Source organism: Sturnus vulgaris, chromosome 5 (assembly GCF_052056855.1).
Source record: "Sturnus vulgaris isolate bStuVul1 chromosome 5, bStuVul1.hap1, whole genome shotgun sequence".
NCBI lineage: Eukaryota > Metazoa > Chordata > Aves > Passeriformes > Sturnidae > Sturnus > Sturnus vulgaris.
In genome coordinates, this window is record NC_142247.1 from 2,148,554 (window position 1) to 2,171,377 (window position 22,824).

Consider the following 22,824-nt stretch of genomic DNA (forward strand, 5'->3'; position numbering starts at 1 on the left):
GTTGGATCCCAGAAATCTGGGGTTTTTAAGCTTTCTGTGCTGTCAGGCACTGTCCCCCAGGAGAACACTGCTTCTGACCTGAGGCCCTGGAGAAAGCTTCCAAATTTGGGTGATGGAGTTAAAGTCATGGGTGTGTAAATAAATAGAGATGTGTGATATCATATGGTGAAGGGTTTTAAATTTAAGGTTTTTATAATATAGTAATAGGGATGGGACAAGAGGAGGATTTTGGATGGTGTCTCTTTTTGATGTTCATCTTCCTTCTTCTTCAGGATTTCATGCAGTAGTTTCTGGCTGGATGGTTAGTGCTGCACTGTAGGTCACAGGAGTTTGGTTATTGGGTCAAAAGTATAAATAATATCGGTGTTAGTTCTTTACTGGACTGTTTAGCTTTAAAAGACCTTGTAACCAGCTGGATTCAGCTCCATTTTACTCACTTTTAGCTGGAAGTGTTGCCGAACTCTCCGTACTTTAGATAAAATTTAATAAACAACCAAGCCCAAACACGAGAAAATTCATTTCCTCCATCTTTTTTAATCCTGGCTCTGAGTACAGACAGAAGAAACTTCAGACAAACCATGAATTAAGAGGTGCAAACACCACCCATCACAGAGCAGGCAGTGGAAGTGGTTCCTATCAGAGCCTGAACAGGAGCAGGCTCAGTGCCTGGGGCTGGGCAGCCTTTGCTGCTCTCCCAAGTCATCCTCAGCTTTCAAAAATCTGCTTTCAAAAAACTGCTTTCACAAATCTGCTTTCAAAAATCTGCTTTCAAAGTGGCCTGGCTGCTGTGGCCACCTGCAGACAAGTTTTATGTGCAAGGGCAGTGTCTTCCTTGGCAGGCTAATAACCCTCAGTGCCCTGCTCACCAAAGGGTGTTTTTAGATTATTAGGAAGAATTAAGGATTCCATTGAAAGAGAGGATTTTTTTCACTTGATTGTGCTACAGACACTCCTTCTCTGAGAGATGGATTCCTCACCATCACAGTTATTCTCAGAGCTGCAAAGTTGATTTTGCCCTCACTCTGTTCCCCTGCCTATTGACCTCTAAGGCCACAAATTAATTTAAATCCTGATTTTTCACTCAGGTGCTTTCAGGATCCAGGTCCCAAATAGTCACTTGAAAGCACTGAGGTGACATTTGCAGGACATTGCCAGCAGCAGCCCAGTTATTTAATTATCTTTGTGAGTCAGAGGCTGGAACATTGTTTGTTTTCTGGTCAGCTGAATTAGTTCCAGGAAACAGTATTTTTGCTTGTTTAGTTCTCTCTTTCTTTTAGGAGAGCATTTTGCTGAATTCTTCTATTGTTTATCAAAGTTTTCTGGGGTGTTGGTCATTTAATCTGTTTTTCTTTTATTGTGAGCCAGCACTTGTATTTCACCATCCTATTATATATGAACATAAAGAGTTTCCCAAGAACTTTGATTTCTTAATTTGTAAAAGTGTTGCTGGTGAACCTGTGAAACAATTCATCATAGCATTTCCTATTTTCTGTGCCTTTTATTATCTTTGTTTTAACGCTCTTGAAAATGAAATTTGAAGAACATAATTAGGATAGAACTGTGTATCTTGGTGGGCATGCTAATTAATCTCCTGACACCCTTTTTGAAGTGAGACAGTTATATTATCAGTGATGTGTACAAACTCCTTAGGCAGAGAGTAAATGTTTAATAAAGTGCAGTTTGTCCATATTTTCTTTCTTTTATTTAGAAATGGGGGTTAATCCTAGCTAATAACAATTTGAATGAGTAAACTCTGCCTAAATTTCCTGTAAATTCAGTAAAACCACAAAGAGCTGCTTTAGGTGGTTTTTAATGGGATTTTAGTAGGCAAATATTTGCATAATAGCTGAACCCACCAAAATAAGCTTTGGCAAAAAAAAACCCTGCTTGAAATTTTCCAGTCTCGGGTACCTCCTTGGCCCTTTTGGCTGAAGATGAGTGGTTGGTTCTCTCTTGTCCCTTCAATGGAGTCCCAGGAAAAGATCCAAAATCACAGTGCCATTGACAAAGCTGAGGCTGAATGCTCTGGTGGCCTCCTGGTGGACTCTGTGCAAACAGGAATGTGGCACTGAAATGTTCAGGAAGAGAGGGAACTGAAAGCTCTGTGTCTGTGTTAACTTAATGAGAACATTTCCCAGCACTAACACTGGTTTGGGTTCTTTTTGATGCCTCTTCATCTGTTTTTCCCAGAGTTTGAATGTGTATATTCCCTTTTCTTAATGCCAAAATAGATTTGAAAATATATTGTTCCCACTCTTTTGCACTGATCAAGAATTAGGGTTGGTACCATTAGGATTTTTATTTTGCTTCCATTAAAAATAGATTGAATCATACTGAATCTTGTTTTTTCACCAGATGCAGCCTGTAGTGTGTTGAAAACAGCTTTGTGACTTAATTTTTTTCCTGTAAAAACAGTGATTTTTCTGGCAAGACAGAAGAAAACAAAGTTTAGTCCCAGTAAGCTTTTATGATATATCCAGATTTTTAGTGAGTGTATGTGTGCATCATCACCCTTCCAAACAATTTAAAGCACTTGTTCCAATTTACATCAATTGAGGAGTGCAAGTTAATTCTTAAAAGAAATAAAAATATGAGGAAGAAAGAAAAATAAGCCCCAGAATTGTTGCTAGTTCTTTTTGCTGTGAGGAAATCAGTGAGTAGCTGGCCAGCAGGCTGTCCAGGGAGAGGGACTTGTACAAGAGCATGGAGTGACAGAGCAGGGGGTAATGGATTTAATCTTAAAGAGGTTGGGTTTAGGTTGGATATTAGGAATAAATTCTTCACGCTGTGGATGGCCCATCCCTGGCAGTGTCCCAGGCCAGGCTGGATGAGTGTTTGGGCAATCTGGGACAGTGGGAGGTGTCCCTGCCCATGGCAGGGGTGTTGGGATGAGATGGAACCATCAGGTCCCTCCCAACCCAAATCCTTCTGTGAGTCCATAACTCAACCTTCATCTCATTTGCTGAGCCAGCCAGCATTTCTTGAGCTACAACAAATAAACATTTTTAATACCTGCTGTGACTTAACTCTTATTGTTCTACAGCTGCAAGGGTTCTTTCCATGCCCCTGATGATCTTTAAGCCTTTGGCAGTCTTTTCCTTGGGGTTTGTTTGCTGTTAAACCTGTTCCTAAGTTTCTGTCTGTCAGCTTTGAAAAGAGCTGATTGCTTATATGGCATCACATGTATATGTTATGTAGCCAGCACTCTGTTCCCTATTCAAAATAAGAATATTAGAATAAATCACTATTAGTTTGCTAGTGAGTAAGAAGAGGTAATTACTAAGACTGATATTTCTTTAGTTTAAATTGCTAATGTGTATGAAATTTCAGGAGTGATGTGTGAGACAGTTACTTTTTACCTTTCTAACAATGCTGTTTGATGTGATTTGCTCCATTTTCCTCACAGCAATTACTGGGAGAGCTTTCAGAGGTAACTGAATTACTCTTCTGATATTGAATCTCAAAAATTCCTCTTTTGGACTATGTAGTCACCAAATTCCATAGTGCATGCTTGGTTCTTTTTATAGCAATGAATAGAAGTGATGGGATGATTGTGTGGATGTCCTCAAAAGATCTGGAGTTTAAAAAAGAAGCATTAAAAAAAGAAAAGCTAAATGGGATCCAAATATATAATTGGTTTTTGGGCACTGTTCAGCAAAATGCAAAGTGTATTTTAATGTGGTTGCATTTGTAAATTTAGAGTTTGAGTGATGCCTCCAGATTATTTTTTGTTTTCACTGCAGCAAGTTGTTTTGATGAGGTTTATGATTGCAGTACAACATGTTTTTGCAGCTCCTCCAGTAACATCCATTCAAAGCTACATGTAGTTTTTAGCTTTCTCTTTTTCTGGATTATGATTGTGGCAGTGTGCAGTGGATGCCTTGGTTTCTAACAAATCCTCTCTATCATAAAAAAGTTCTACTTTTTCTTTGTGTTTTTTTTAAGAAGGTCAAAGCACACATGAAGGAGGTACATTGTGGGATAACAGTCTAGTAATTGGAATCTGTGAACAGGATAAAAGCATGTGAAATCATTGGAACCTTTAAGTAGATGTGAAATTTTAACAATTTCACAAGATTTTGAGTCTATCACAGAACATCTATATAAAACAAATTATGGAATATTTGCTATACAGCTAGTGAGGCACTCTCTTTTCACCAAAGGGCAAGTTTCATAAATATATTTATTCTGCTTGTCCACTTTCATATATAATGATTTTCCTTGTCATTTGACAATTAAAAAAAGCATTTATTTTCTTAACATTGAAGCAGTAAAATACAGAAAAGTCAGTCATAATTACTTTTTTAATCTCCTCACATTGCACAAAGCAGTTAAGATGGATGCCTTTGAACAACAAAATGTTGAGATAAAAACAAATGAAGAAACAAAAACGTTTAATGGGAAATGTTTTGCAGGGGTACATGTTTGATTTAGTAACTGACTATTGTGGTTTAAGTGAAAAATCATCCAAGGGAAATAAGAGTCATTTCTCAGGCTTAATTGCTTGGCCAGAGAAGCCAAGGGAATAAATTTTCTGCTGGTTTAAATCAGTATTTCTGTAATGGTTTGTACTCACTGCTAAATGCCTTGTCCATCAGCTGGACTTCCCTGAGCTCTACAAAGGCATTGCTGACATTTAAGGAAAGTTGGATTGTTGTCAGGGCAGTGATCTGCTGCTCAAATTCTAACATAGGGCTCCTCCAAATATTTCCCTACTTGATCCTCTGTAAAACCCTCTGCCTCCAAGGAAATGGGGAAAGGTATTTGAGGAAGGAGCAATGAATCTGGGGAATGCATTCATCTCCCTTCATAGCAAAGTAAGCAGACTGCTCATAACTACGAGATGAGGCATCCCTATTGAGCAAACAAACTTTAATATTGAACCCTCAGGCTGTGTTAGTCCAAAATTGTGGAGAGGGACCACTGTTAAACAGAGATGTGGAGTCTGAACTGCTTGACAGAAAGGGGTAGCATAGCTTATGGGTTTGTGTGTCTTTATGATTGCTCTGGGAAAATACAGGTGTTCTTCTGAAACTGGTGCCATTCTTACAGACAAAGAAGAAATTACTTCCCAAAGTAATTCTTGAGACACTGGCTAGTTAGTTCTTAGCAGCAAGATAACTTACATGTTGTTAAAACATTGCACGAAGCGAGGGAGAAATAAAGAACAGCCCTATTCCAAGAACTGTGAAATCTGGGGCTTGGCTTTTCATCAGATTATTGCCTTAAAATGGCTTGTAGTAGTCAATAGCTGAAAAGGCACAGATGAATGGGTGGGAAGAGCTGGAACCTCTTAAATGCTGTCTGCAGTTCAAGAAGCAATGTATAATTCTATCCTCAGTGACATTTAGAAGTTAAAACCCTAGTTGAGATTAGGTGTGGCTGGATGTGTACATTTTTCAGGGTTTTTAAAAATAATATACATTTTTATACTGATAAAGTTCAACAAGCCAAAAATTTTGAAAGCTGTTTAAAAGTGTGAGGTAATAGAAGGTAGGGATTTAAAAACAACCTCATTTATGGAATTAATATTCTTGAAAGAAAGAAATGAGTTTCAGATGATTTCATAGCTGTGAGTGGGGCAGAGAAGGAAATTGATGCCAAACACCAGATCACTGGCCAATGCCAGTTGATGCCAGGTCAACTTTTGGCAAATTTTGGAGCTGTATCTGGCACGTGAGATGTCTTTTTAAAGCGAGTTAAAGCACAGCACCAGACACGGGGCACCATTGGTGAGGTTAGTTTTCTGAGTGCTTTTAGGCACCCAACTTGTTGGGTTGGTTTTTTTAATGAGCCAAGCAGCTAATAGTTGCTATAAAGTTGGTTGTTGCAGAAGCACATCAGTCTCAAAAGCAAAAGCAAAGCAAAGCAATGGCAAAAGCAAAAGGCAATGGCAAAATGCAATGGCAAAAGCACCAGCTCTCCCTAATGCATGTTCTTATATAGAAACTTCTTAACAATCTAAGTCACAAACTAGGATCACTGCTTCTTAAACTTTTAAAATTCTAGTTTCTTATTCTTATTCTGGTTTCTTAGCACGCCAGGCTTTGTATAAACTACGTACATGGTCTGTTTTGTTCTAACTGAAAAATGTCAGCAATATTCTTACGGTAGCTTTATTATGTCTAAAACTATGTTCTTGGAGCCTCCACAGAACTCCTAGTATCTAAGACTATGTTTTCTGACTTTTACTAAAGTTCTACACTGGTATCTAAAACCTTTACTTATAAAAAGCACTTAAAACTCATTTTACTTGCTTATTCTAAAACTTAAACTTATACCTCTACCTTATGCGTGAGTACCTTAACATACTTTAATTCATCCAAAGGCTGTGATTCCACCCTTGTACTCAAACCCCTCTCAGAACAATTCAGAGGAAGTGCTGCCTTTACTCCCTCCAGCCGCTTTGACTGACGTGTCACCCGAATTTTGTCGCCTGACCCGTTTCAGAAACAAAGGACGGACTACGCGGCGAAACAGCCGGACGCGGTGCCCGCCACGCCGTCGCCGCCCCCCACGCCAGCCCCGGTGCCCGTGGCCGTGCCCCTGCCCCCCAGTGCCCCTGCTCCCATCCCAGTGCCCGTGCCCAAGGCTCCGGCCACCGTCAGCCGCCAGAGCAGCACCTCCAGCGACAGCGGCAGCGGCGTGGCCCGAGACTCCCAGCGGCAGAAGCAGATCCCTGTCGATCGTAAGTTGGCCCTAAGAGCCAAGGCAAAAGTTTTTCCCCGCGTTCCTGTGTGTCTGGAGTAGCCCTGAAGTTCCTCGAAGTTGTGTTTCGGATGAATCTTCATGGGAAAATTTGGTGTTAACGTCATGTTCAAAGCACGGGTTTGTTATGGATGTGTGTTATGACCCTCGTTATAATTACTGTAAAGGTAATTAGGGAAAAACACTTACACTTGCACCATCCTAAATCACAGGGTCACTGGGTTGGGAAGAGACCTTTAAGATCGTGGAGTCCAACCCATGCCCTAATGATGCCTTTAGTTTGAAGTTTTCCTGTTCTCCCTGGATGTGCTTTTCTGATGTGCTGGGGTGATGAACACAAACCAGTCCTGTTCTAGTTCAGAACTCAAGGACAGTTTCTCCAAACTTCAGGCCCTGAGCACAAACTCCGTGGAAAGGTGGAGGGTGGGTTCATGCAAATTAACCAGAACCTATAAAAGTGTGAGATTTTGTGACCAACCCCTCCTTTCCTTCCATCTTGGAGCCATCCAGGCAGGGGCCAGGACTGTGGCACTGCTATTGCTGGGGTGTGGCTTTTGGAGGCCTCACAATAAATACCCATTTTATTCTCCTTAACTCTGTGTGCAGCCTCTGCTCCAGCTCCTCAAGGCATCAGTAACACCTCAACTAGACCATGGCACTGAGTGCCACATCCAGTCTGTTTTTAAACACACCCAGGGATGGTGACTCCACCACCTCCCTGGGCAGACCATTCCAGTACTTGATCACTCTCTTCATGCAAACATTTTTTTTTCTGACATCTAACCTAAATTCCCATGTCTGAGATCTCTAGTCAGTGTTTTTTAACACTGGAAATGCCTATGCTGATATGCTGGCTAATGCACATTTTTCACCTGAAATTGTCCTAATACAACCTAAAATTGCTTTTAAAATCAGTTGTGTTGTTCTCATACCTCAGTTCATGATCATCCATTATTCCTGGGTCGTTTGCACCATTCTGAAACACCTATTCAGGGCTCCAAGAGCACGTGCAGCTCTGGCTGATGCACAGGACCCCTGTTGTAACAGTTTTGTCGTTACTTGGCATAGTCAGAAGCAGCTGTCAGGCCATGGAGCAGACTTTGGTGTCCTTGTCCCAGGAGGACACAGGAACATATCCCATACCTCTGGAGCTGGAAAAACTTGGTAATGTGCATTCCAACAGTGTGGGGATGTTGAGAAGCTCTGATTAAGGCACTTTGTAAATATGCCAATTGAGGCATGCTGAGGCTGCTGCTCTGAATTGACTGAAAAGCAGGTAGGGTTAGAAAAGCTTCTTTAGTCAGTAATTTCTGTCCTAAATGCACTTTAGGCAATGTGATTGCTGGGCTTAGAAATAACTGAAACACTCAGGCAAGCATTTGCTACAGCTTTTAAAGTAATAGCTGTAAAAATAATGAGCTTTTTGTAATTCAAGAGTTGACAGCTTTTCACATCCTTTGCCTCACTGCCTTACCAGCAAATCCTGCTTCCACCTCAGGTCAGAGACTGGCAGTGAGCATAATCCTTTGTGGGGAAGGGAAGGGCTCCTTTGGCCCCTGTCCCCAGTGGATGGGAAGTGTGTGTGTGGATAATCCTGTTGGTGGAGCCTGTGGTGACATTGCCTGGTGGAGGACAAGCTCCTGCCTGAGCTCTGAACTCAGGAAGGCTCTGGGAACTTTTCTCTATAATCACCTAATGGGACTGCCTGGCTGGAAATTATAACTGGGGAACAGCCTGGTTGGAGGAACTGGGTTCACTGCTGCTTCCCCAAGGAGGGGTTTGTTCCTTAAATAGATAAATAGTCACAAAAGGAAAGTGAGGGTGAATTTCCTGCACACACATGCACAAAAATGCTAATTTTACTTCTGTGGAAGGACTTTGCTATAGCATGGCTGTGTCCTTGAATCCATGATGGCCTTCTCTATTAATTCTAGATGGAAAATGAGAAAAACCATCCTGGCTTGAGGCACAGGGTGTGTGTGAGGTGTGCAGAGTTACTCTAGAGGCTGTGGCTCACACACAGGAGATCCTGTTCCCTCCTGGAACTCTACTCAAGCCCTGTTAATGAGCTTCAGGCACCACAAAACCCTCACAGAATGGGTGTCCCTGCAGAGGTGATGGGAAACCTGCTGGCCAAGCACCCACCTGAGCCCTGCAGAGAACTCTGCACAACCTGCCCCACGCCCAGGGCATCCTGTTTATTTCTGATAATGCATCTTACAACGGCAAGAATCTCTTATCTAACAGCTAAATATTTGTCTCTTGATACAGTCACGGTCAAGATTAAGCATAAGTCTTTCAAAATCTGTGTAAATAGAAGGAAGATAGCAATGTTCTGTGTCCCTTCCTGCTTGGGAAAATAGCACTTGATAACATTGCCTGAAGGTTTTCCTTTTATAACCCCTGTGAGATCTGCACAAATCACTGAGCTCCTGTCACTGGGCTTCTGATTCACCCTCGGGCTGGGGGAGAGGAGAAAACCCTGCATAAAAACCCTGCACCACAATTGGGGTCTGAATGCCTCAAATATCATGGTAGAGATACTTTTTTCACTTTCAACCTGAGGCTGTTTAATAAAGGGAAAAAAAGGAAATGGTTGAACCAACGTTTTATTCGTTTTGCTGTGGTGATTAAAGAAATCATCCTGGAGGCCAATGTAAAGCTTGTTTTTATTTGTTTAACTGGCTAGAGATATTGATCCCTGGAGAGGTTTTGAGAGAATATAAAAGGAGAGCAGAGAAAGCAAAAATGTTTCTATCTTGAACTTTTTTTTTTCATACTGAAATTGTGTTGTTTTCATCTGTTCCCATGAGTGTAATGGGAGAAAAGGAAATAGGTTTTGCCATCTGAGTGCACTGAGAGGGTGCTGTAGTTACTGTCTGTGTATCCAAGTGAGAAGGTTGAATAAAGATCACTAAAAATATCTTGGCAAGGAAACCCTGAGAATTTTTGAGATAATTTAAGATGTTTATCAGAGGATTTTTATAGTTGTTCCAATGTTATGGCACAGAGAGTTTAACTGTGCAAAATCAGTATTTCTCTGAGCTCAAAAGGTTATTTACACCTTATTGAATTTTACCTATTTTTGTGAAGATATCCATAGAAATTTTTATAGAAATTTTAAACAATTCTCACTGTCATTATGATTAATCTTGTTGAAATGACTGAAAAGCATTTCAGTTTGTTGCCTGCTAATGAACAGCAACTGAACTAAATGTTTCAGGCAAATGGGTTCTGGGGAATAATGCATTCTTGCAGTTTTGTTTAAAATGAATAAATAAATAAACAAATCTTGCCCAATTTTTGAGCCTCTGGTGAGAGCAGCTACCTTTTTTTTTCTTTTTTTTTTTTTAATTATTTCTTTTAATGCAAAGTGTGACAATGATTCTGCTAAGCAGCCACTCCAGGCTTGGAGTGAATTCAAATTTCTCAAAACCCTGTCAAAAATGCAATTGCTACAATAGCTCATTAGATGGAAGTTGATATGTGTCAGCAGCTGTGGAATTTTTGTGCCTATGCTGATTTGCACTAAAAACTTTAGCTTTCAACTAAAAACTGTTTGTGGAAAGTTCTACCTTCCCACAGTGTGAGCAATCTTGCAACCTTCCTCATCTTTTTCATGTTTTAATTTTTAAACCCTCAGTTCTGTTTGAGCAAAAAGGCAGACTGTGACAATTGAATAACCCTCCATTCCCATTTTTTATTACAGCTTGGGTGCTGTCACACTGCTCTGTGCCTCTCTGTGCTCATCCCTCCTTTCTGGGGTCTTAGTTGAATTCTAAGTCTGGGGGGTTTTGTTTGTTTATTTTTGCTTTGTTTTGCAAAGAGAGGATTGGGAATATTGAAATATTCGCTGGGGGAAAAGGAGAGTAATAATTCAATCAGATTTAATGAATGAATATTTAAGGGGAAAAAAAAGTTTATGATTTAAAGTGATACACTAGAAATGGCTTGGCTTTGCTGAAGCAGCATAGAGAATAAGTGCTGTGACATTTCTGTTGTCCCCAGGCAGGAAATCCCAGATGGAGGAGGTGCAGGATGAGCTGGTTCACCGGCTCACCATCGGCAGGAGCGCTGCCCAGAGGAAATTCCACGTGCCCCGGCCAAACATCCCCGTGGTGAACATCACCTACGACTCCTCCCCCGAGGATGTGAAAGCCTGGCTGCAGTCCAAGGGCTTCAACCCCGTGTGAGTTCCGGGGCAAATGCAGCAAAACTGCACCACGTTGTTTTCCTGCCAGGGAGTAAAATGTGGTGTGACTGCTTTCTGAAATCAGGCAGCCTCCTGAAAATCAAGAGATGCCAGCAGCACTCTTTGAAAAATTAATATATTAATATATTAATATATTTGCATATTTTTATATTTATTTCTATATTTATTTTATATTATTATTATGTCTATATTTCTATAGTAATATATTTTTATATTTATTTATATATTTTTATATATTTCTATTTTTATATTTCTATATTGATATATTTCTATATTAATATATTAGTATATTAACATATTTTTATATTTATTTCTATATTTCTATTTTAATATATTTTTATATTTTTATATTTTTATATATTTCTATTTATATATTTCTATATTTATACATTTATATATTCATATTTTAATATATTTATATTTATATTTATATTTATATTTATATTTATATTTATATTTATATTTATATTTATATTTGTGTGTAAGTGTACCTGATACACATAAAAATATAGGTCAGTGTGGTTATACATCTACAGAATCTATTTAAATTATATATATATTTCATATATAAAGATTATAGATATTTGTATATATATTATAGATTTTATATATAGATAGATTTTGTATATTTTCTATCTATAGAGTCTATATATAGGATATCAATATAGTATATATATCTGTTTTAGCCTCTACCAAAAAGTGTATACCCAATTATTTACCCAATTGACTTCAGCAGTCCTGCAGCATGAAGTTACAGATCTACAGAATCTCTATAGAATATACTTTATATAGATAGATTCTATATGTAGGATATCAATATAGTGTATATATATATTTTAGCCTCTACCAAAAATTGTACTTATATACCCAATTGACTTCAGTAGTCCTGCAGCATAAAGTTACAGATCTATAGAATCTATATCTATTTTATATAGATAGATTCTATATATAGGATATCAATATAGTATATATATATATATATATTTTAACCTCTACCAAAAATTGTGTTTATATACCCAATTGACTTCAGTAGTCATTCTGCATGAAGTTACAGATCTGTAGAATCTATATCTATTTTATATAGATTGATTCCATATATAGGATATCTACATAGTATATATATTTTAACCTCTACCAAAAATTGTGTTTATATACCCAATTGACTTCAGTAGTCCTGCAGCATGAAGTTACAGATCTACAGAATTTATATCTATTTTACATAGATAGATTCTATCTATAGGATATCAATATAGTATATATATATATTTTAGCCTCTCCCAAAAGTTGTGTTTATATACCCAATTGACTTCAGTAGTTGTGCAGCACGAAGTTTGTTCTGAATTCAGCAGCTCCAGCCAAGGCAAGGTGGGATGAAGTCAGCCCATTTGACTCCCTTGGCCAGGTTGTTTTTTCTCACTGCCTGTTTGTCCCCTTGGTGTGTCCCCAGGACTGTGAACAGCCTCGGGGTGCTGACAGGGGCTCAGCTTTTCTCCCTCAATAAAGAGGAACTGAGGACTGTTTGCCCAGAAGGGTCAAGAGTCTACATCCAAATCACGGTACAGAAATCTGCCTTGGAGGTATGGACAGCTCTTCTCACTCACCTAACGTGGGTCAGCAATTCTGAACCTGTAGAATTAAATAACTCCTCCTGTGGTTTTTCCTCAATTCCCATCACACTGATAAACATTCTTTTTATTTGGTATTAATTGATTGGAACAGCATTCATCAAAACACCAGGTGAGATCTTCCCCACTTCTAAAGATGTCCAAAATCATGAGACATAGCACTCAAGTTTAAGGTGTTTTGAGGTGTAACCAGACTGCAAGAAGATAAAATCAGCCAAAAAGAGCTTTGGGGAAAACAATGGGAGGGTAAAATTCCCTTTTTTCTTGCTTCTTGCTTTGCCTGGTGCTTGGACAAATGCATACTCCTGACAATTTTGGTGGTGATAAGTGAGTTTTGCTTTATCTTTGTAGAGGACATTTGGTTTATAAGGCATGAGGAATTGATAGGGTGAGCCCACAGTTGTTCTTTCAGGTCAAATACCTTGGCACCTGCACTGAAGGGAAAACTCTGGACACTGTGCTAGCAGAGTTTCTGAGCCAAGGATCAAATATTGTGTCTCTGTATTATTGCTCTGCAGCAGTTTGCTGTAATTAAAGAAGTATTGTCTCTTAAACACCTTAAGCTTGTATCCAGAGCTGTGCTAAGGACAATTCTTGCCAAATTTAAACCAATAAAAATTGGAGATGCACCTACTTTATTTTTTTTTTTAAACTTGCTGTAACAAATGGAGAAACTATCTAGATGTGAGATCAACTCAAGTGAGAAGTTATATTCTCCATATCCTATTTAGAAGAAAATCTTGAAGAGGTTTAAAATACTTTTCTATCCTCTCCTTAAGCTAAGACTGTCTCACTTCTATGATTTTAAGCATTAACTACCAGGCATATTTTTAAAGGCAGGCTTAGGGTGATGCATATTTTACACTTTACATGATCAGTGTGGATCAGAGAGCATCATTTTCTAACACTGTCAAAATTGCTTTCTTCCCTTCTTCCTATTTTCCTATTAAAGGAAATATTTCACCATTACTCTTAGGAATATAAGTCACTACAGTCCAGAGCAATCCATCATTTCCTGGAGAAGATATATTTGTATTCTTCAACTTTTTTGCATGTCAGCCACATTATTTCAGTGTAGTGAGACTGGAATTTGGTCAGAAAAGCAGAGATACTCTGGATCAGAGGGACTTTTTCCCTTCTGTGCTGTCACTCTGCTTGCCCCAGTTAGGCCTTGCTGTGCAGGAAATTCAAAAAATGCCCTGCAAGAGTGAATTAACAGGTATTTAGATTCTGACAAGGGCATTGTTTATTGGTGGGGAAAAGGCAACTGAGATGTTTATTTCTGTTTTGGTTGCTTGAGGTTGAATTTCAGAATTTATGCAATTCCTGATGGCTTTAGCCTGTTGTTTGCTGTTTTATGTCATCAAAGGAAGTTTCACCATCCCTTCTCTCCCTATAACAGTATAATAGAATGCATTTCAAGCTCATCAGTCACGTTGTCATTGATGTTATCAGGAAAATTCATTCAGCTTGGGCTGCTCCATTATTCTCAGAAAAATACATGTATGTGACCTCTGATAAAACACATTGCTGGGTATCTGATGATGGTTTTTTATGCATGATTTCAGTAATTTGTGCTGCACTTGTTCTGCATTTGAAACCAAGAGGGCAAGGACAAGATGAATTAGGACAAATAAAGCTGTTCCCTCACTTTCAGAGTCACTTTTAGGCCCCCTGCTTTGCCCTTCCACTCTAGGAGAGGAGAGCAATGGTATTTTAAGTAGGAGCAGCACTGTAGTTAATTTAGAAATTTTCTAAATGTCTGCATTTTAATGGATATAATGGGGTAAATCTAGATTAAATGTTAAAAAATTAATAGGATGCATTTTCAGAGTTCAGAATCAACTGCAGGATCTTCCCTTTAACAGTCCTGAAATTTGTTTTATAAATGTCAAAAGCAGTTTCTTCTTCCTTATTCAGAGGCTATTTTGGAAGCTGATTTTGAAATTTTGAAGGTCATGTCGTGGCCAGACAGTGCAGTAGCAGATGTGGTTTATAATCTCTTAGTTTTATTCAAAGTCGTGCACATTTTGGGAAGTTCTAGTGAATAGGTGTCCTGGCCTTGCTAATAATTTCATTGGTGTTGGAAAAGCAATGTTTGCAGCTGGTTCAGCAGACCTGGTTTGCACTCTTAAAAGGTAAAATAAAGCCTTGTCCTCACAATACTTCACTGCTGCTAACACTGTAATGTGGTCCAGTTTCTGTGACTGTGCTCTAAATTTGAAACCTGTTTTTCTGAGCTGCAAATGCCTCCTGGTGAATTGTGTGAGAGCCTGAGACTGAATCCTTACTTTAGTCTTGCCTAGGCAATCCCATGTGCATGTGTGAGCTTTGTGTTTACATAAATCTAAACCCATCAAGGATTTCTTTTCAGCTTTTTAATTTCTAAATATTATTGCCCCGATTTTTAAGTGTGGAATCCTAACCAAACTCATTGAGCTTTAACTCTGCTTTTACTGAAGGCACATTTTATGAACTTCCTAAATATCCAACACTTCCAGGGGGAATTAAATGTGGGAATTAAAGATGCTCAGCAGTGCTGAAAGGCAAGCTTATGCTTTTAATAGTCTGCAGATTTTTTCCTGGTATATATTTAAGGATAGTGTAAATACTTTCCTGTTGGAGCTGCAAGGTTTTTTCAAACAAATGTCTTAACAAAATGCTGGCAGAAGAATTTCAGTACCTGTCAAAGCCACAAGTAAACTCTTCTCTTTTTTTTTTTTTTTTTTTTTAATAGGCTAGCAGTGGCAGTTCAGAACTGCAAGAAATTATGAGAAGACGGCAAGAAAAAATCAGTGCAGCTGCCACAGATTCAGGTGTGGAGTCCTTTGATGAAGGAAGCAGCCACTAAATGTGTTTCCTCTTTTCTTTAATTCCATTGCCCATTAGCATTAAACCATCCAGCTTTGCTTTAGGAAGCAGTGAGGGGAAATGTCTTATTGTATTGTAAACGTAACAACCTCAAGAAAATTTACTGTAGTACCCACAGAAGCACCTGCTGCTGGCTCCTCATCAGGAAAAAAATGAACAGGTGAGAAATGCAGAGGAGATTCCTGGCAGGTGCAAATATTGGTACACCATGCATTTACACCCAGAGATGAGTCTTGGCTTGATGGAATGAACGTGATGGAGAAATTGGAGCACATCTTTGTTGGTGATTCATCTGAGGGAAGCTGAGCCAGCAATAAAAAAAGCATTTGAGCCCTTCAGTAATAATAAGATTGTGAATCCCATCTCTTGCTGCACTGTGCAGTTCTGTCTCTTTTGGCTCAGTTTTTCTTGTCAGGCATTTGGCTGCAGGATGTTTACTTAAGTTGTCGACTGCAGCAAATGTAGAGGAAATGTTGAGGGAATGAACAGCAGCCCAACATAGACTGAACCTTTCCTGCATCACTCCCAAGATGTTTTATTACTAATGATGCTGTTTATAGCAAAATAATATTCTGTACATTGATTTTATCCATATTTCACCCACCATGAACTATAATATTGCACAAGAAGGAGTAACTAGAAAATAGTAACACAACCCAGCTCAGAGAGGTGATGAGATTTGCTGTAGCCATGCAACAACTCACAGTACTTTTTTTTTTTAATATAATTGCATTTTTTTGTCTGTAACTTAACCCATCAAAAAGAACAGTGTATAATCTCGATTTCTCTGTGTGTTGGTCCCAGATATCAGTTTTTCCTCATGCAAAAAGCCTTTGTAATTTCCTTTATAAATGTAATCTTTTGGGAAAAGTGGATTCCTGAAGGCAAAACAGGGGAAAAAAGAAAAGAGAAACATCCCTTCCAGAAAATGTTATTTTTGGAGATGCAATGATTTTTGTCACAAAATGTTCTGTTTCACATGGTCATGTGATTTTATATATAATATATGTATTATATATAATATATAATATCACTTAATTTAGACAAATTTAATCATCTAGTTTGATTAAGTTTCATAGTGCCTTTTTCACATGAATCAGCTTAAAGTCTGCAATAAACAGTATTTCTTGTCTGTTAAATTGTTGTATCTTTGTGGCTACAAAGACAGTATTGAAATAAGAAAGTAATCTTGATTTTTTTGCCATTAGTTTGCTTTTCCTCTGCGTACAAGGGAAAAAAAAAATCTATTCATTTTTTCACAAATGAAAAATTAAAATCTTAATAAAGGTGTTAGTGCCATTTATTGTAAATGTCCTGGCAAATCCTATTTCTGTGTGGTTGGTTGTGTGTCCATGTATGTTTTCACATTTAATATATATTCTTTATGCCTGTCTGCATAAGCATGGCCTTATTCAGAAAGGTCAAGAAGAGATAAATCCCATGGCCTGAAGGAATAAGCAGAATCATTTTGGGGTTTGGTTGGTTGGTTTGTGTCTTTTTTTCACACTTTCTAAACTACTGATGAATTAACAACCAAGTACTCCTTGAGTTGTGTTTGCCCTTTAACCTTGGCTGAACTAACCATTGTGATTTCTGTGTTACAGTCTGTCAAATCTGAATGGTGTTGAGACAAATATTTCCCTGTTTGCTGGAATTTTCCTTGGTGGTTTAAAGGACTCAGGGAGCTTCACCCTTATGCTGCTGTGCAGTTCTTGAATTTTCATTTTGTTGGCAGTCGTAAGAAATCGAAAGGAGATCTCATTTGGGGTTCTTCAAATGAAAAGAAAATGTTTTCTTCAAAATAATCCATGGTTTTAACGACAACAGTAGTAAAATGCAGCTTTTCATTCAAAATGTTTTCTCTGGGATTTGAGCAGCGAGGCTTATTTTTTCAATACTAATATTTTACAAGGATGTGATATGTCTTTGAGGAGGGAACAAAGCAGTTTTTAAAATGCCAAAACCAGTGCCTTATTAGACATTTGATAAGAGGGAGTAATTTACTATTTTGCTGCCATCAATCTGCCTTTTTAACTGGGTGGAGGGGAGGGTGTTTCAGCAGCCTGTGCTCACTCAGCAGCTCTGTTCTTTCAAAAATCAAATCTTCTAACAGCAGCAAGGCATTTCTTCCCTTTCTTCAGGCTGCTCATTCCCTTGGGACACCATGGGGAGAGCAAACCACTGTGAAACCTCACATTTATTTCAGGAAGAACATTTCTAGCCAATAGTGATGGGTGGAGCAGTTTACTGACCAAATTCAAATGTTGAACAGGGCTGTGCTCAGACAAATGGTGAGCTGTGAGATTTTGTACAAACTTTTATTGCTCCAAAGCATTGAATTGTATAAAAAAAATTGGTTGTTTTTTTGTATTGAGTGGGGTTAGGAAATAAGTGCATATATCCATGACTGATGTGTGCAGAAATAAATGCTTTATGAAGCAGTAGATATATCATATCTAAAATAATAATGATAATCTGAAATGTGCAGAGCTCTCAGTGTTCATCAGTACTTGTAAATTTCTAATATCAGAATTTTGATAATTTAAGGGAACAAAGAGAAGAATTCATTAATAATAGTAAGATAGTAAGATGTAAATTCTTTCTAATTAGGAAACCTGTAAATCACAGAATTTTTATTTTAATGTGGGAGTGAAGGCATTTTGAGTTTTCAGGTCATAGACAGAAACAAGCAATAGTGTGAATACCCTGTTCAAGCAGGATATTTCCTCTGATAAAGGAAACATGATTATGAATGGGAACACAACTTTCTGGCCAAATTACCCTTTCATAGCAGCCTAATTTTTCTACTGTGTCGAGTCTGGTGTCTAAAGGATTGGTTCTGATGCAATGAAAATATTTGAGGGAATACTTTTGAGATCAATCTCCCACCTCTACATAAAAGCACCAACATTATATATGAGAAGTGCAAATGAGAGGGAATCTATTGGTTCTCTGTTTAAATATTTCAGAGATTCCAAATTTCTACTGCAGCTATGTCAACTTTTTGCTAATAAGTGCCTTTGGCTTGCCTTCATCTTTTTTTTTCAGTTTCTGAGTTGCTTAGGTTGCAACTTTGGCCTCTAACAACTTCCTCAGTTTTCAGACCAAAATGAGTCTCAGGATGTGACTCTGTGCTTCTACTCCTTGGTAATATTTGCAGATTAAAAGGGGAGATGAGTGAAAATAGGGAGCCTTCCTAGGAGATTCCTGGTGCCTGTAACAACAGCAGCAAAATTTAACCCACCCTGCTCCCATCCATGGCAAGAGCACTAATAACATTATTCTATTTCTGCCTGGAACAACAGCCTTTGCCTGCCTCAATGAAATTACACTTTTGACACAAGCCCTTAAAAAGTTAGAAGTGGGAGGCAGGTGCCTGTGACTGTGGTTAATGGAGGGAGGGAAGGGACATTTTAGAGCATAAGATGATGATGTTGATTATTTGACAGGGGAAATTTATCCTATTTATGTTTGGGAAGAAAAAAAAACCCAAAATATTAAACTGAAATCAAGCACAATTAAGGCTTCCTGACCTGTTCTTAATCTTTTGCTGAGTTTTGAAGGAAAGAGTTCTGAAGACCCAGGGATGTCAGGGCTCACTGCACAGGATATTCTGATATTCTGAGAGAGGCCACACTTTCACACACACCTCTAAAAGCTTTTTACCTCTAAGTCATGTACTTAAGTTTCCTTATTTTTTGCTTCCATGGCAGCACACACAAGGAGAAAAGCTGCTCTGGTTTCAGTTGGTGGTCACTCAGTGCACAGAGCTGCTTTTACAGACACCAGGGTCAGCAGATGCTGGGAGATCAATACAGATCAATGCAGCAGATCAATACAGAGCATCAATAGATCTCAAGAGATCTATTACTGAACCTGAAGCTTCAGCCAGCATTACAGCTGTGATGACCTGAGAGTTTTATTTTGATTCTGGAAACAATATTAACATGAAGCACGAGTCCAAAACTCTGTTCTTTTGGGCTTACACTGAATGAAGGTGTGTGATGAGGTAAATCCAAAATTATGTCGTGTCAATTCAGGCTAAAAGGCTCTGCAGAGTCTTCTGAACCACAGCATCTTCCAGACCCATTTATTGCTTTACTCATACCTTGAATGCTGGCAGAGCATTGCCATTTCCACTGCCATCCCACATCCACTTACACAGCTTTGCATACTCTGTGGGGTAGGAAAAGGCATTTTTCTGATGGAGTTTTCATTGTAAATGACTTTGTGATTAAGTAGCTATGAAAGGAAAGAAATACACACCTGCTACTGTGCAAACGGAATAGTTTTTGACACGCATTCAAAAACTGGCTAGTAAATTCAGGCTGCTCAGGCAGTGTCCTTTGCAACAATGTGAATTTGGCATCTTTGCAGCAGTTTTTTTACCCTGTCATGTTCAGCCAAGCTTCTGTTACAGCCAGCTCGCCCTGTGACATTTTGTGGGCACAATGAATGATTTATAAGTAACCTGCTTACTCTGCTCTGTGCTACAGAATAAGTGTTGATTCAATGGGCAATGGGCAGCAGGAGGGAGGAGACAGCAGAAGAGAAACAACATTTGTGGATTGTTTTTTTTCTCCCCCCAGCCAGTTCTCTAGAGGAACATGAACACATTTTCTGAGTAAACATGCAATGAAACTCTGAAATACATTTTTAAAAAAAAAAAAAAAGCATAGAGGCAAGAACTAAATGGTCAAGTGCTCATTTATAATTCTGCTTTCTGTTCAGCCGAGGCCAGACAAGTTTTTGCTGTTCCTACTGGAATGGCAGGCACCCCAGTGAAATGAGGGAGAAATGTGCACCACTGAAGCCTTTCTTGTTAGCAGCTGGCTCCCTGAAACTGGAGAGAGAAACAAATCCCTTCTGCATCCATCCTGTGCTTGGAGAAACAGCACCCCTGCTCTAGGACTGGGATTAGTGGGAACAGGGGATGTAGTATTGGATGCCTGGAAAGAGAAGGGAGGGGAAATGCACATCACACCCATTTAGTAATCACAGGGACCTGCTTTATCTGGGAATTATGTTAGGTCTGTGCACTTTTGCACAATCTACGTGGGACAGTTTGAAGTTTTCCACTGTAACCAATAGCATGATGAAGTAATTATCAAAGTATGCACCTATTTACCTGCCAGTGGAAGGACCTGGGAAGAAAAAAGCAGAAGGAATATCAGCTGGAGGAGATTTCTCAGGCTCCTGAGAGCAGCTGAGTGGCTGCTCTACACTCTGGTGCCCTGCCAGCAGCCCCAGGAATGCAATAAAAAGTATCTACAGGTGTGTTTGCTGTTTTGCTGACAGTGACTTCTCCACAGGTAAGCAATCCAGTGTGTTTACTTCCAGTTCAAGTCTGCTTTGTTTACATTGAGTACCATTGCTGCTAACTTCCAATGAGGTGACACAAAGCAACAGGTTACAAAAATGCCATCAAACATCCATTCTGACAGCATCCATGTCACAATACACAATGATGTACTGGCATTATACAAAGACCAAAAAATAAAATAAAATAGATATATATATAGCTAATTATTTTGACTAGAACTGAAACAGACAGCAAAAAAAGAAAAGAGCCCCCCTCCCTGCCCCCAAAGGCCCTGCAGGAATCCATACTGACATTTTGGCAGCATTGTAGCAACAAATTGATAATCAGCCCTTCACATGCCAAAACCTTGAATTCATAACATTGTAAATTCCTGGTTCAGGAAAAATAGTTACGTCTATTAAAGCACTTTTTGTGGTTTTTTTGTTTTTTTTTTTCCTTTCCACCCCTCCAACCTGAACCAGCTTCACATTTTTACACAGGGTTAATAATTACTAAAAATAATAAATGAGTGAGGGGTATAGGCACCGTAGACTGCTCAGACAGTTAAATGCTATAGTAAATATGCTAAGATATCCCAGCTTGGAGCTCAGCTGCCCTGTGATTGGATCCATCTAAAACAAGAGCCTGATCAGTGGCATTACTGAAAAAAGGTTGGCAAGAAGAGCAATCCCTCTGCTTTATTAATGGCAGCCCAGAGTCAAGAACCAAACCCACCCCTTGTCCCAGCTGCCTGTCTCAGCTTTGGAAATTCTGCTTGTCAGTCCATTCCTCGGGTCTTGTGCTCCCCCCAGGCCCCACTACATCAGTGCTGTAAGGAAACAGTCAAATCCATGGACCCAGCATCCCCCCCACCCTCCCAGCCCCTTTTCACAATCTCCAGGTTTTCTTCATGTATGTTCATGCCTCGCTATTCACTAATGAGGTATTATTAGTTACTAACAATGCCTGCTGTCCTAGGGGCAGACCAGTGACACATGAAGAAAGCTCTTCAGTCAACCATTAAAAAAATATTGCACTTACTTTAACCTTAAGCCCAACCTGCACAGAAAAAAAAAAAAAAAATTATGAAAGAAATTAACTGAAAGTACCAAACAAAACCCCAACACTCTGGAGCAATCTATCTTATGCACTTATAGTGTCTTTTCCTTCATGTTGTTTAGCTGAATTTGGTCCAGTATTTAAAAAAAATGTCCAGAAATGAAACAGTTCAAAAGACACCGCAGGCTCGTTAAGGCTTTGTCTCCCCAGTGCTTCAGAAAGGTAAAAGTTTATTTCCTTCATTGTCCATGCACTGCAGAGCAGTGGTCCCTCGTGGCACAACACCTGCCCATCCAAACCATCAACAGAAAAAAATCAGAAGCAAGGGAAGATGGGTGTGCTTCATGGTCTCACCTGCAAGCAAACAAACAGGATGCTTTAGAGAGAAGAAAAGGAAATAAATACATTTTTTTAGCATTTGTTTACAGGCTGGGTCAGCAGTGCAGGCAGCTGGGACTCAGATTAGACAGCAACCCACCTCAATGTGAGGGACAGGGAGACAAACTGGGATTTACAGGGATGAGGCACAGAATTAACCAATAAAGGCACCACAGACACTCAGCACAGGCTGGAGGTGCTCGGAAAGCAGCTCGTGTCAAATTCTGCAGCTCCCTGCTCCACCCAAAAGGGAATGTTAAGGTTATGGCTGGGTTATTGCTGCCACCTAATGAACCAAAGCAGGAGCTTAAAGAGCAGTGACACATGTCCCCACAGCTTGTCCCCACCACTGGTCACAGCCACTTATTTTTGCTCAGCACAGAGGTCAGTGGGAAAGGAAAACCAACCCTTCACTTCTGCTGCTGGTGGTACCAGTTTGCTGGTTTATAATTTTAGATTTATGAAAAAAAATCCCACTGTTTCATGTCAGAGCTTTTTTGTTACCAACTCACTCTCCAGCAGAGCATCCCCAAGGCTCTGCTGGCCTTGGTAACCAGGCAAAATTCTGGTTTTGAGAACGACTGAAGATATTGAGGTTCTCCCTCCCTGTAAGCTTTGCAAGGCACGTTAGGACAAGTGGCAGGGAATGGTTAGATGGCTCCTCAGGG

At 39.3% G+C, this 22,824-nt stretch overlaps 2 protein-coding genes across 8 annotated transcripts in view; one reads left to right on the forward strand and one right to left on the reverse strand.

Annotated features, from left to right (window-relative positions):
- The window catches only part of EPS8 (EGFR pathway substrate 8, signaling adaptor), a 124,643-nt gene extending 107,916 nt beyond the window's left edge, over nt 1-16,727 (forward strand). For all 6 annotated transcript variants that reach the window (XM_088164538.1, XM_088164533.1, XM_088164537.1 and 3 more), the window contains exons 19-22: nt 6,451-6,688; nt 10,717-10,897; nt 12,369-12,498; nt 15,284-16,727. In XM_088164538.1, coding sequence (XP_088020664.1) covers nt 6,451-6,688; nt 10,717-10,897; nt 12,369-12,498; nt 15,284-15,397 — 663 coding nt within the window. In that variant the 3' untranslated portion in view covers nt 15,398-16,727. The remainder of the gene's footprint in view (nt 1-6,450; nt 6,689-10,716; nt 10,898-12,368; nt 12,499-15,283) is intronic.
- Nucleotides 16,728-20,730: 4,003 nt separating this feature from the next.
- The window catches only part of PTPRO (protein tyrosine phosphatase receptor type O), a 142,460-nt gene continuing 140,366 nt past the window's right edge, over nt 20,731-22,824 (reverse strand). For both annotated transcript variants that reach the window (XM_014870063.2, XM_088164532.1), the window contains one exon: nt 20,731-22,132. The gene's annotated coding sequence lies outside the window, so the exon portion shown is untranslated. The remainder of the gene's footprint in view (nt 22,133-22,824) is intronic.